The sequence below is a fragment of the Rousettus aegyptiacus genome, unplaced genomic scaffold (assembly GCF_014176215.1).
Source record: "Rousettus aegyptiacus isolate mRouAeg1 unplaced genomic scaffold, mRouAeg1.p scaffold_m13_p_14, whole genome shotgun sequence".
Taxonomy (NCBI): domain Eukaryota; kingdom Metazoa; phylum Chordata; class Mammalia; order Chiroptera; family Pteropodidae; genus Rousettus; species Rousettus aegyptiacus.
The window spans coordinates 7,692,008-7,704,534 of record NW_023416289.1 but is presented as its reverse complement, the minus strand read 5'-3'; the positions used below and the strand labels follow the sequence as shown (position 1 = coordinate 7,704,534).

The window sequence follows — 12,527 nt, the reverse complement described above, 5'->3', positions numbered from 1 at the left end:
CAACCTCGTTGGGCCTGCGACTCCCCCCACCATATAAGCTTCCAGAAGCTTCCAGAAGCAGGGAGGCTGAGCGGAGGTGCAAACGCATGCAGGGAAGCCCAAGAAAGAGTGTGGTGGGAAGGCAGTTGGAGCCTCTGGTCAAAGGTCTGCCTGGTACCATCCCCCAGCCCTCCAGGGGCCGGGCGAAGAGAGACAAAGTGGGACATTTTCATTGTGGAGGGACAGAAAGCCAGAAGGCTCCATTTAAAATGTACTCAAAACGAACGTCCAAAAAAATCTGGAGGGAAGTTCACCAATTGCTTTTTTCACAGAAGTTTTCCCAGGGGTGGCACTCTCAGGGGATTTCATGTCCTTTGTTACATATTTCTGTCACGATGGAACACTTTGTGTAACTCGTGTGTATTTTTGCTGTTCAGAAAAACTGAGAAATTAAAAGCAGAAAATGCCCTGCAAAATGTGCCCTCTAGATGCCGCTCAGTCTGAGCAAGATGAGGGGACCTGTCCTTCAGACTGAGGCTGTTTCTGGTCTTTCTGAGAATCTGGTGACCCCAAATTATAGGTGAGACTAGAAGTCGCCAGTTACTACGTACTACGGAAGAGGCAAACGGCAGTGGACATCCGTGGTTTTTTTTTTCTGCCCAGAGTTTGTTCTCCTTTCCTGTTAATAGTGCCCTGAAATACCGCCCCCCCACCCCCACTAAGTCCAGAACTGGGTAGGCATGTGACCCAGGTCTGGCCGGTCAGAATCTTGTGCTCAGAGCCACAGGGATTGGTTTAGGGATGGCCATGTGACCCAAGCTAGTCCCATGAGACTCAACCCAGGGCCTTTCGATGTAAGGACAGGGGGAAAAGAGCTCCCTCTCCGCTAAGCTGGTAGAAAGTAAGCCACGGGGACAGCCTGCCTGGGAATGAAGTCAAGACGGGGAGGTGGACAGGGGAGAGGATGGGAGGCGGGGGAAACGATGGCAGAGCCTGGATCCAGCCAAGCCGGAAGCCAGGCGCCTTGTAATTTGCTGTGACATGAGCCAAATTTTTTCTGGCTTGGGTCGCCTGGAGGGAGTATCTTGCTTTCTGTGATCAAGCATTTCAATGGCACTTGAGAGCCAGGTAAGGAAGTAAAACGGAGGGCGTTCGGGTCACCAGTGTCTACCCAGGGACGGACCGGAAAGTCTGTGTTCACAGGAGATGAGATGGTTCCTGGACACGGTCCCGGCACCCTCTCCCCGCCCCCTCCCCATTAACCACAGCCACTCACTTGAGCCTCTTTAGCCAGCACTTGCCCTCAAGGGCCCCCATCAGCACCTTGGTGTCCTCCCTGCCAAGCTGGTTGTTCGACAGGCTGTAGGGGACCGAGAACGAATGAGAGTTAGACAAGCCTGCCCAGACCCCCCACCCCCCCCCACACACACTCTCCCTCAGGCCCCTCAAGGAGCCAGTCCTAGATCACGTGTCCTGTCCAGGCTACACAGGGGCTTTCCTGGCACCGAGGCTCAGGCTTTGAAGTCCCTGAAAAGGGGGGCATGACGGTCACAGCTGACTCGGCTAAGAGAGAATGTCCTGGATGAGGGTGAGGGCTGCGAAAGAGGAAGCCAGGCACAAAGGGCACACACACGTGCGCGCGTGCACACGCACACACACACGTGTGCAATGATCCCTTCTGCCCCTGAGCTCTCTCCGAACCCCGACACCCACAGCCCTCCAGGCAGAGAAGGGTTATGACCTCATTTCACAGACCCAGCCTAGAGAGGCACAGTGAGTGGCCCAGGTTCACTCCGAGTGAGCGGTGAAGCCGGGACCGAGACCACGGCACCCAGCCTTCTGCAGGCCACACGGCCGCTGGGTTTCATCAGAGAGAAAAGGGACGGGTTGACGTCTACTGTTCACCGAAGGCCCCGCTGTCCTCTCCACCCCTTGCCCTCAGCTGGGCCATCCCTTCCCAGAAGCCTCCGCCCTGCCACTCACTCCAGCTCCTCCAGGTGGTGACAGTGGCTCAGACCAAACGCCAGGTGGGCCAGGCCCTGGGAGCTGACACGGCAGGAGGCCAGCCTGGTGGGGGTCAGAGGGCAGCAGGTCAGGTAGGAGCTCGGGGTCTGCGGAGCCCCAAATGCTGGTGGCGGAGGGCAAGCAGGCGGATGGGGAGTGGTGCTGGGGGGCGGTGGGAGGGGGCCCTCCTTTCCACCTTGGCATCGTTAAGCCAACAGACAGCCTAAAGGTGGGAGCATGGACTCGTCGAACATTTGTCGAACCCGCAGTCATTCAGGGAGCAACTTCACAATTTATGCCGTAACTGGGCATTACCGTAAAGTCTAGCTAGTTGCTGTCACGTATCATGAGCTCTGTCTCTTTATTTAAACTGACAAAAATGTAGTTAAGTATTGGAGAGATATTAAAAATATATTGGCAGCAAAAGGAGACTTCCTCCTGGATGCGATCAGTGGATTAAAATAGAACTGATAGAAAGACTCCATTCTGCGACCACCCTACTGGTGGTGTTCGACTCAGGCAAGAATTATCAACGGATGTTAAAACTAGTGAGTGAAAGTTTGAGGGAGAACAGGATGTTTACATAGTCTGAGAGTATCTCCGCATAAAGATAGTTGTTAGACTATGTCAGAATTACAAAGAGAGAAACAACAGTAGCTTTGCAAGTGAAGAAACCTGGCAGACATCGCCTTAACCAGGTAATCGCAGTTAACGTCACCGGTAAGAGGACAGAGAGACATCGTGTGCCTCCCGATGTGACACACCGAGAAGAACACGGCAGCACCTGGGTGATATTCCTGCCCCAAATGCGGAACGTGAATCTAAGCACGAGAAAACATCAGACGAAGCCAGGTTGAAAGACAGTCCACAAAACAACTCCCAGGCGAAGGTCGAGACAGCACCGTGAAAGACGCAGGGCCGGGGGCCTGTCCCACACTGACAGAGCCCGAGGAGAGGCGGCACCTGAATGTCGTGTGAGAGCCTAAACGGAGTCCAGGACCGGAAAACGTGTAACAGACAAACGCTATGTGACAATCGGCGAAATCGGAGTATAAACTGTAGGTTAGGGAAGGGTTGTGCATCGATGTGAAATTTCTTAAATTTTATGTGTTTTTTCTGGATGATGGGAAAGAATGTCCTCGCTCTTAGGAAATTCACTGAAATATTTAGGCGTGAAAGGGCCTGATTTTGCAACTTTCAAATGGTTCGAAAGGAGGGAGAAAGAGGGTGGAGTGGAAGAAGGGAGGGGAGGGGCGAAGGAGGAGGGAGGGAGGGAAGAAAAGGAAATGAGAAACGGCCTTGACAAAGGGGGAATTTGAGAAAGGGGTGGACGGAAGTTCTCAGGCTTCATGCAGCTCTTCTATTAGCTTGCAATTTTTAAAAAAAAAAAAAAAGAAAGAGAGAGAGAGAGAAAAAGAGAGAAAGAAAGAAAGAAAGAAAGAAAGAAAGAAAGAAAGAAAGAAAGAAAGAAAGAAAGAAAGAAAGAAAGAAAGAAAAACTGAAAAGGGAATTACTTTCTTGCCATATCTATGACCACACACCCAGATACCATCTCCAGGGCCACCTGTGGTCCCAGCCCACTGGCTGCAGATACAGAGTTCCTCTGAGCCCAGGCTGGGGAGAACAGGAAGTGTGGGGGCAGGGCAGGGCCCCAAGGAGCCCAGCTGGCCAACTGGCCGTCTGGTCTGCCTACCGGAATTTCTTCAGCTCAGAGAGGGCCAGCAGGAGGCTTTGCAGCAGCAAGGAGCTCACGTCGCAGAGGTTCACCTGGGACAAGCTGAAAAGGGCCAAGCGCATTCCAGAGGTCTGCGGGCTGGACAGCCTCAAGGGTCACCCCTCACAAAGAGATGGGGTTGGGGAGCAAGAGGGGAAAGGACCACCCAAGAGCTCCCAGTGGGGGCAGCGCCCCCCTATAGCACCCGGGGCCCGGCACAGCCCGGGCTCTGCTCATCCCCATCCAGGCCTGGCCAGGCTCTCACACGTGGCCTGTAGTGGGCACTGGGTGGACCGGAGAACTCAGAGCCCCAGGCGGTGTTTCAGGGAGCTGACCTGAGCTGCTGCAGCCTGGCGCATGCCTCCACCAGCTGCCTGACGAGAAGGCTGTGGTGGGTCCCCAGGTCACAGTGAGCCAACCTGCAGGTCGACAGGGAGGTGGCAGTGTCTGAACACCTGGATCAGTATGAGGGGAGGCCCTGGGGTAGCTGGTATGGCCGTGCAGGTTGTTTACTGCACGGAAGAACCTAGCCAAGGAGGTGAGTTGGGGCTGAGATCCAGCTATGGGCTGTCCCCCAGAATGTATCCCTGCAGGGCTGCATTCACCCCCAAAGGGGTGACATTTTAATTTCCAAAAATGTGCTGTGTGGATTAGAGGCACCGTGAAGCTACACATCTATAAGAGTGGATAATGGGAGGGCTTGACTACATCTGGGGGTTCGGAGGGGCCTTCCTGAGGTGGTGGCATTTAAGCTGAGACCTGAGGATGAGGGAGGGTTTGGCAGGTGAAGGAGGAGGGAGAGGGGAAGGGAGGAGAGAACATTCTGGGTAAGGGACAGCTGTGCAAAGGCCCTGAGGTCAAAGGGAGCGAGGAACTGAAAGCCAGTGGGGAGGACCGGAGCTGAGGTCAGGGTGGGCGTGGACGGGACGGACAGGCATATCGAGCCAGACTTCACGGGTCATATAGAGACTCTGGACATCAAAGAACTCTGAACAGGGGCACGAGAAATGTTGGTCAGAAGGCACAGTGGCCCACCCCCACGCCAACGCATCACCGGCCACTCCCGGGGGGCCACCGGTGCTGGAACCCACCTGAGGGCCACGGCCTCTGGGTTCTCCTGACGGGGAAATTCCAGCCGGATGTAGAGCTGCTGCTGGGTCTCAGAGATACTGGAAGAGAAGAGAAAGCCGGCGTGAGCCCCACGGCTGTTTCCCTACGGAGGCTGAGCTGGGAATCGTGGCTGCCCGGCTGACTGACTCTGAGCTCCCAGACCCGTGAGGATCTGGGCACAGGTCAGCGAGACAACGAAGCCTTTGCTCTTAGCTACTCCCCATCATTCTGTCATCTCTGGGCACGGAGCCACTGTGTGTGCTACTGTAATTCAGGGGCTACTTCCAGGCAAGCAGCGTGGACTCCCCATTGCGTCTTGGGATCCGACAGCCCTGTGTCTTGAATCTGGGCCTGCCTTTCTCTGGCACTGCCGTCTTGGCTACTGCACAAGTCCCAACGAGCATGTGTAGGCCTTACATACGCTCCAGGAACTCCTGCCATCTTGGAGACCCAGAGAACTCACTAGTGACATAGCTATCACCCCATAGGTCAAGGAGAGACCGATGTCTAGGTGAGGGAAGGTCCCAACAACCATGGAGATGAAAATTCTGAGGGGCTCTCCTCCCTGGACTCACCTTATCTCAGTGATGTCGCCTGAGGCCTGGGTGCACATTTCCAGCAGGGCGAGCACCCCAGCTCTGCCCACCCATGGCTCCTCCACCCTGTCACAGAAGCAGACACAGATAAAGGTCCCCTGAGTAAGCAGGGGGAGGGAGGAGAGTACCAGGAGGGTCCTGCAGGCTATTTGGGTTTTGCTTATTTTAAAACTATAAAATTATACAACTAGGCATAAGCATGAAACAGGAGATTAAGATACATATTCTAACAGTTGCTGCAACAATCTAAACAGAAAATGTGCTTTTTAAAATGATATTTTTAGATTTAAAAAAGTCCACATAATGTTACATTTCAAAGATAAGGAAATAAAACTGTATAAAACATGATCCTAATTTTGTAGTTGAAAAATAAAAAGATATATATGGAGAAGGATAAAACCCACATGGAGAGAGAGAGAACGAAAGAGAGAGAGAGAGAGAGAGAGAGAGAGAGAGAGAGAGAGAGAGATTGAGAGAGATGAGGAAAATATATTAAATGATAATGTAGTTGTTTAGATAGCAAAATTCTCACGAATGGTTATTTTATTTCTTCCTTAGTTTTCAATATTTTCTGAACTTTCTACAACATGGATGCATTAATTAGAAGCAGAAAAAAAGAGTTTAAAATATTCCTGCTTCTAAAGTTATAGTGAATTTTTTTCAAAGTACTATTTTCTTCTCAGGCTCTTAAGGACTTGCCATAAATTTCTACAGTTAGTATACGTTATTCTAGAGGAAGACAAGTTTTATTTAAAAATATTATTTTGGGTGATCCAGCAATTCTGAGTAAACACCTCAAATAACTGAAAGCAGAGATATGAAGAGATATTTGTACACCTATGTCAAAAGCAGCACGATTCACAATAGCCAAAAAGCGTAAGCGACCCATGCATCCATCAACGGATGGATGGATAAACAAAATGGGATACATTCCACACAATGGAATATTATTCATCCACATAAAGGAATCAAGTACTGACACACGCTACAACACGGAGGACATTGTGCTAAGTGAAATAAGCCATTTACAAAACAACAAATACTATAGGATCCCGCTTCTACGAGGTCCCTAGAGTAGTCAGATCCACAGAGACTGGACCTAGGATGGTGGTCTCCAGGGGCTGAGGAGGGGGAATGGGGAGTTATTTTTTAATGGGGACAGAGTTTGAGTTTTGCAAGAAGAGTTGTGCTCATATGACATGAATGCACTTATCGCCACGCAACTGTACACTGAAAAACGGCTAAGATGGTAAATTTGATGTTACGTGTATTACACCGCAATTTAAAAAGGGTGTTATTTGGAGGAGCAGCCAGACTTTATGTGGCTCATCACAGGCTGTGATGAGAAGTGACCAGCATTAGTGACACGAAATAAGTTTTTTGGTCACAAATACGTAACTGAATCTCAGCGAGCCTTTGCCCTGACTTCCAGTTCCAGGGAAGTCAGGGACTTCATGACATCACGAGGAAATAACCAGACAGAGCCAGAGAGTGGGGACAGTTCACAGGTCACTGACGTGAAAGAGGAGGGACGGGAATTGAGTTCTAAAAAACTGTCACCGCCTCATGCACAATGTGGACCTTGTCTGTGTCCTGGATCCAATAAGCCAGCCGTCCCATTTGGGGACATTTTGGATGAGACTGGGTAAAACATGACCCTGAGGAAAATCCTACCGATTTTTGTAGGTGTCCTAATTCGACTGCGATTAGGTAGGAGATGTTCTTATTTTTTAAGGCGTCACGGTGCAATCTTTGAATGATAGTTTATGCAATCTGGAACTTACCTTAAAACACTTAAGTCAAAATAAAAATAAAAAAATTGGAAAAATATAAATCCTTGTCAAACCCAGGTGATGGGAATATTTACTTTCCAAGTGATTTTACTCTTTGGTACTCTCCCTTTTTCTGAAAGTTTTAAAATGATTACGGCGAAACACACAAACATGATAGTTGTTATTTTTGACCTCGGCTGGGTGTCCCTTAGAGTTTTTTTTTTTTTTCTTAGGGCCCTAGCATAGGCCCCGCCCTGGAGAGGGTGGCTTCTCTGTGTGCCTGGGGGAGTCTCTAGGACAAATGGGCAGGGTCAGCGCTGGTGATAATACCGCAGGGTTCTAAGTGTAGGAACAGACAAGGCCTGGGGGCACCCACCCTGTCCCGCCCCCGCCCCACCCAGGGCCCAGAGGAAGATCCTACCTGAGACTGAGCAGCCCCTCTGTCCTTGTCACCAGACTCAGGAGGACAGTGAGGTCTTGCAGGCCCAGGCAGCACCGGGTCAGCCTGGGGGCAGAGGTCAGTTAGATGGCGGCTCTGGCAGGGAGCTACCCCAACGGGCTGGGCCCTGTCACTTACGTGAGCTCCGTTAGCTGCTGGGCTTGGCTCAGGCCGGCGGCCAGTCTGGGCATGTGCTCTGGCCCGAAGCTGCACTCGCTCAGCCTGAGAGCAGAGGGCAAAGGACAGAGCCTGGGTGAGGCCTGTCAAGGATGCTGCCCAACTTCCTCCCAGCCTCCCCAGGGGCCTTCAGAGCTGGTGCCCACTGAGTTTAAAGGCCTGGAGCAAAGCCAAAGACAGGGCTCCTGCCCTGGGAACTTCCTGTCTCTTTGGAGAGACTACCCAACAAGAAAATGTTAGAAGTGTCACTTATTGAGCCATGACTGTATGCCAGGCCCTGTGCCAGCCTCTGGGTGCACATGGCGAGCAACCAGGCATGCCTGCCTTACGTGCAGTATCTCATTTAATTCCAACAGCATCATTTATGGGTGGAGAAACTGACCAACCCAAGGACACAGATCTGGTCAGAAGTAAGGGTAGAGCTGGGTTTCAATCCAGCTCAGCCTGACTCCAGACCCCAAACCCATAACGACTCCTGTACTCCCCAATACCACTTTATTCCAGGCTCCCTTGGAGGGAGGAGGGCCTGGGATTCTCACTCCCCGCCCTCCAGGTCCCCAGCAGATAGGCTCTAGACCACGGCCTCACAGACAGGCTGAGAGGGGCCCTGGCGCAACACCATGGGAGTTTGTTCTGATAGACAAGGGCCCTGGAGTTCTCCGGGAGGGGCTGACATTTGAGCTGGGTCCAAAAGGGTTGGGAGCATTTCATCTTAGAAAGGGCAGGGAAGAGGAGGTCAGGCTGGGCACCTAGGGACAGGGATACTTCACCAGACAGTATGGGCTTGGTGAACAAGAAACAAAGGCCCCCTGAGGCTGAATACGTGCATGCCTGTGCGTGGGGTGTGCGGCGGGGTATACACGTGATATGCGTGTTGTGGACTATGTGTTGTGTGTGGGGTATGTGTTTGTGCGGTGTGAGTGTAGAATGGTGTGTGTGTGTGTGTGTGTGTGTGTGTGTGTGTGTGGTGGGGAGGCTGAGGAAGAACACGGTGGGAGGTAATAGCCAAATCAGACTGTGAGGGAACTTGAGCTTTATCCTGGGGGCAGTGGGGACCCACGGAAGGGCTCGGAGCGGTGGAGGGGCACAGTCGGACGCGTGTGCTGGGAAGGTCCTGCTGGGTGCTACGGGGCAAACGGACTGGAGGAGGCCTAGCCAGGGGCAGCGGGCCAGTTTGGAGGCCGTGATCACCGCTGAAGTAAGACACGCAGAGGAAGTGACCCACAGCAGTAGCAGTGAGGCTGAGAAAGAGACAGAGCCCGCGGCTACCAGGGGGTAACACTACTACTACTACCACTAACAACAACGACGACACTAATAACCACATAGTAACGATAGCTGATGTAGCATTCAAATGAACGGGCCCTTTCCTAGCCCTTTATACATATTAACTCCTTTACTCATCACAGTAACAGATGAGGAACTGAAAGGCAGGGAGCGAGGTTGAGCCACTGCCCAAAGTCGGGGGCTTAGAAGTTATTGAGTTGGGATTTACCCCCAGGCGGCTCCAGAGTCCAACCTCTTAACCACGATACTCAGAAAGAAGCCTCCAGATTTACAGTTAAGACATGGCCAAGAGGCACAAATACAGTGTTTAGGCCTGGCCTGAGGACCGGAGGGGTGGGGGTGGGGCTGGAGGCAGGTGAGGCAGAGGCAAACCCCGGCAGTGAGTGTGAAGTGGGGAGAGCCCCAGCAAACGAGGAGGCGTGGAGCCTCCTCTCCCCTGTCCCCTCCACTGTACCCCTCACCCCAGACCAGTAATTACCTCAGCGTCTTCTCAGCCTCTTCCTGTTGGGAGAAGTGAATCCAGAAGCTCTGCTCGGACCCCGGGCTGCAGGGACAGGTGTGAGGAAGCGAGAGGCTTACCAGCACCCTCAGGGCCCAGGCACCAGGGGGCGCCAGAGGGAAAGGGGCTGGGGCACCAGGGGCAAGGGAGGGGGACTTGATGGAAGAAGAGGCCCTTGCTGACCCAACGCATTTGGAGAAGATGCTAAAACCTGGCCTTGCCCATCCGGGGACCTCCCTGGTCCCCGTGGCGTGTAGACCTCAGAGGATGGAGACTACAATCCCACATTCAGTGAACCCCGGAGACTCGGAGGTCTCCCCGAGTCACCCAGATAGAGGGCTGCTGGGTGTCAGGGACTTGCTCCCCCCACCATCAGCCAGTGGCACCGACATCTCCTTACCTCACTGAAGCCTCCCGGACACGTGGGCAGGAGGGCAGAGTCTCCACCAGGCACAGGGCGCCTTCCCGGGAGATGCCGTTGTGACTCAGACTGGAGGAGAAGCGAGGTTCAGGATGGGGGTGCGGGAGGCAGCGCCTCAGTGCAGCCCTGACCAGCCCCTTGGCTCCTCCCCTCCAGCTGTCATCTCTGGGAGGAGAGCCCTCAGTGTCGAAGCGTCCACTCCCCAGGCGGAGACACCGAGGTCCAGAGCGAGGCTAGAGGAACGCTATCCCCACACGGGCAGGACAGACAGCAGGCCCTGAGTCCTGGGAGCCGCACGCACTGTGCCTCTGTCCTTACGGTCTGGGACAGGGCGCTGTCGAGGCCAGGGCGGCGGGCAGCTCCAGCCCCACACAGAGCACAGAGCCAGCTGCCTAGCAGTGGGCTGTATCCTGGCTCTGGCCGCCTGTCTCCCCGGTCACTGGGGATGAGGTGAGAGAGCGGATGACTTCTTAGCGACCCTCCCTGTTGTGGAGACATCTCCAAATCTGTGTCCCATAGACTCGGTCAGAGGAGCTTCGAGGATAGGACAGACCAGGAGCTGGGACAGCTAAGATCTTGCATTCGCTGGTTAGTGATGAACTGTCACTCCCTTCCCGGAGTCAGCTTGAGCCACCAAGCTTTAGTGGCAGCCCCTCCTGGGTGTCTGGTGGGGCTCTTGCCACGGTGGCCAGTGAGAGAAGGAGGAAAGGACCCAAGATGGGGGGGTGTCAAGGGAAGAAGCACCCCTTTCCCCTCCCCAGTTCTTGTCCTCTGGGGTTCTTAAGGGACTCCTCAAAAAATCCCTCAAAATTCATGCTTTTGGCTCAGACTGACAGTCACTTACTCAAGTGAACCGCAGATGGGCACCTGAGGCAGACATTCCAGGAGGCGCCTGAGTCCATCATCACCCAGCTGGTTGGCTGAGAGGCTGTAGGAGGCAAGAGGAGCTCGCTGATGGCCGGGTGTGCCCCCTCCCCCAGGGCCTTTACTGCAGCTCCCACCGCTGCTGCTCCAGCCACACAGCACACCCATCACCACCTCGCCATCGCCGCCACCCGCCAGCGCTGTATCCGCCCCAGCATCACCACCACCCCCTGCAGCTCCATCTCAACATCGCTGCTCAACACCACCATCTGGACCGCCGGCGCCAGAATCGCCAGCACCCACGGCTTCCACGTTCCCATCGCTCTCCCCTCACCGGCACCAGCCAACCAGCCCTCATCTTCTTCTTCCACATCCGCTGACCACTCTCAGGGCTCCCGCAGGCTTTCAGGAGTTAGACAAAAACCAATTCGCTTTGACTATGCCCTTGGCCTGAGATAGCTGGGAGCCGCCGTTTTGGAACAAGAGTAAATTCGGGAAAAGGAAAGAGGTCTGGAGGATGCATCTACCCAACAGATTTCCTCTTTTAATTGGGGAACGCAGTATCAAAACTCGCAGCTGAACGCTTTCCTCTCTCCGATCACTGTAGCATTCTATGGCTTTCGCTACAGTTTCAGAGACAATATAACCGGCATGCCCTAGTATATATACCTGGTTTTGGTCCTGCATCTTTGAACTTATTTTGTCCCTGATTATGATACTTTTGAGGCTCATTTATTTCATCTTCTCCTGAGAAACTATACACATTAGTTTGTCTCATGAAGTCATTTAATAATCTTTAAAATAAGAAAAAGTGCTCTCTGCAATGGAAAGCACAGAAAAACTCAGAGACGCTTTGCTTATTCCTCTTAGTTTAACATACATGATTTTCATCAGTCACATTTCTCTTCTTGGCCACATTACAACAGGAATTTTATTAAAAACTTTCTTTCTTTTTTTTTTTTTTTTTGTACACAGCTGTCTTTAATTCCTATAGGTCCTAGGCTGGACTCCTACGGTTGTAAGCAAAGACTCTGCATTGAACTAGCTATGTGACCTTGGCCAAGTTCTTAAACTCTCTGAACCTTAGCTCCTTCATCTATAAAATGGGGACAATGGCTTCTAGGTTTGTTAGAAAGATAAAAAGAATATTTAAAGCGCTTAGAACAGCTCAATAGGTATTACCTATTATTTTTCTACCCATGTGGGGGCTGCACTATTTGGGCACCCCAAGACAGACCACATAGATACCACTTCTCAATAGTGCTAGAGCCCACATGCCCCCACCCAGCTGGCTCCGGGACCCCTCAGGCTGAGGCCTTGGTACTTTTAACCCCTGCCAGGCCAAATCGATGGATCCTTCATCTTAGTTCCCATCACCCGGCAAAGCTCTGATGCCTTGATCGACACAAAGCCAAGGGGCTGCTGTTGAAAGGACTCCCCAGATTAGATCAAGGGCACACTCTGAACTAGCCCCAACAATGTGGGAGTTGGGGTGGGAGGGATGAAATGGGTACCAGGGAACCTTACGGACGTGACCCAGAGTCCTGGGCATCCGTTAGCTGGTCCTGGGAGGTGCCGAGTGTGCGCACAGGCGAACCGCGCACACGAACCCCTCCAGTGCCACCCAGCTCCCCTCCCTCCTTCTCTCCTCCTCTTCCCCCAACT

At 52.8% G+C, this 12,527-nt stretch overlaps 1 protein-coding gene across 10 annotated transcripts in view; it reads right to left on the bottom strand.

The window, feature by feature from the left end:
- Positions 1 to 12,527, bottom strand: part of NLRC5 (NLR family CARD domain containing 5) — a 76,342-nt gene that overhangs the window by 8,662 nt on the left and 55,153 nt on the right. For 9 of the 10 annotated variants that reach the window (XM_016128479.2, XM_036231301.1, XM_036231300.1 and 6 more), the window contains 11 exons: positions 10,843 to 10,926; positions 9,978 to 10,067; positions 9,557 to 9,622; positions 7,753 to 7,836; positions 7,597 to 7,680; positions 5,383 to 5,469; positions 4,789 to 4,866; positions 4,033 to 4,116; positions 3,677 to 3,760; positions 1,963 to 2,046; positions 1,256 to 1,339 (listed from right to left, as the gene is read on the bottom strand). In XM_016128479.2, the coding sequence (XP_015983965.2) occupies positions 1,256 to 1,339; positions 1,963 to 2,046; positions 3,677 to 3,760; positions 4,033 to 4,116; positions 4,789 to 4,866; positions 5,383 to 5,469; positions 7,597 to 7,680; positions 7,753 to 7,836; positions 9,557 to 9,622; positions 9,978 to 10,067; positions 10,843 to 10,926 (909 nt within the window). The remainder of the gene's footprint in view (positions 1 to 1,255; positions 1,340 to 1,962; positions 2,047 to 3,676; positions 3,761 to 4,032; positions 4,117 to 4,788; positions 4,867 to 5,382; positions 5,470 to 7,596; positions 7,681 to 7,752; positions 7,837 to 9,556; positions 9,623 to 9,977; positions 10,068 to 10,842; positions 10,927 to 12,527) is intronic. The other variant, XM_036231303.1, reaches the window with a different exon arrangement.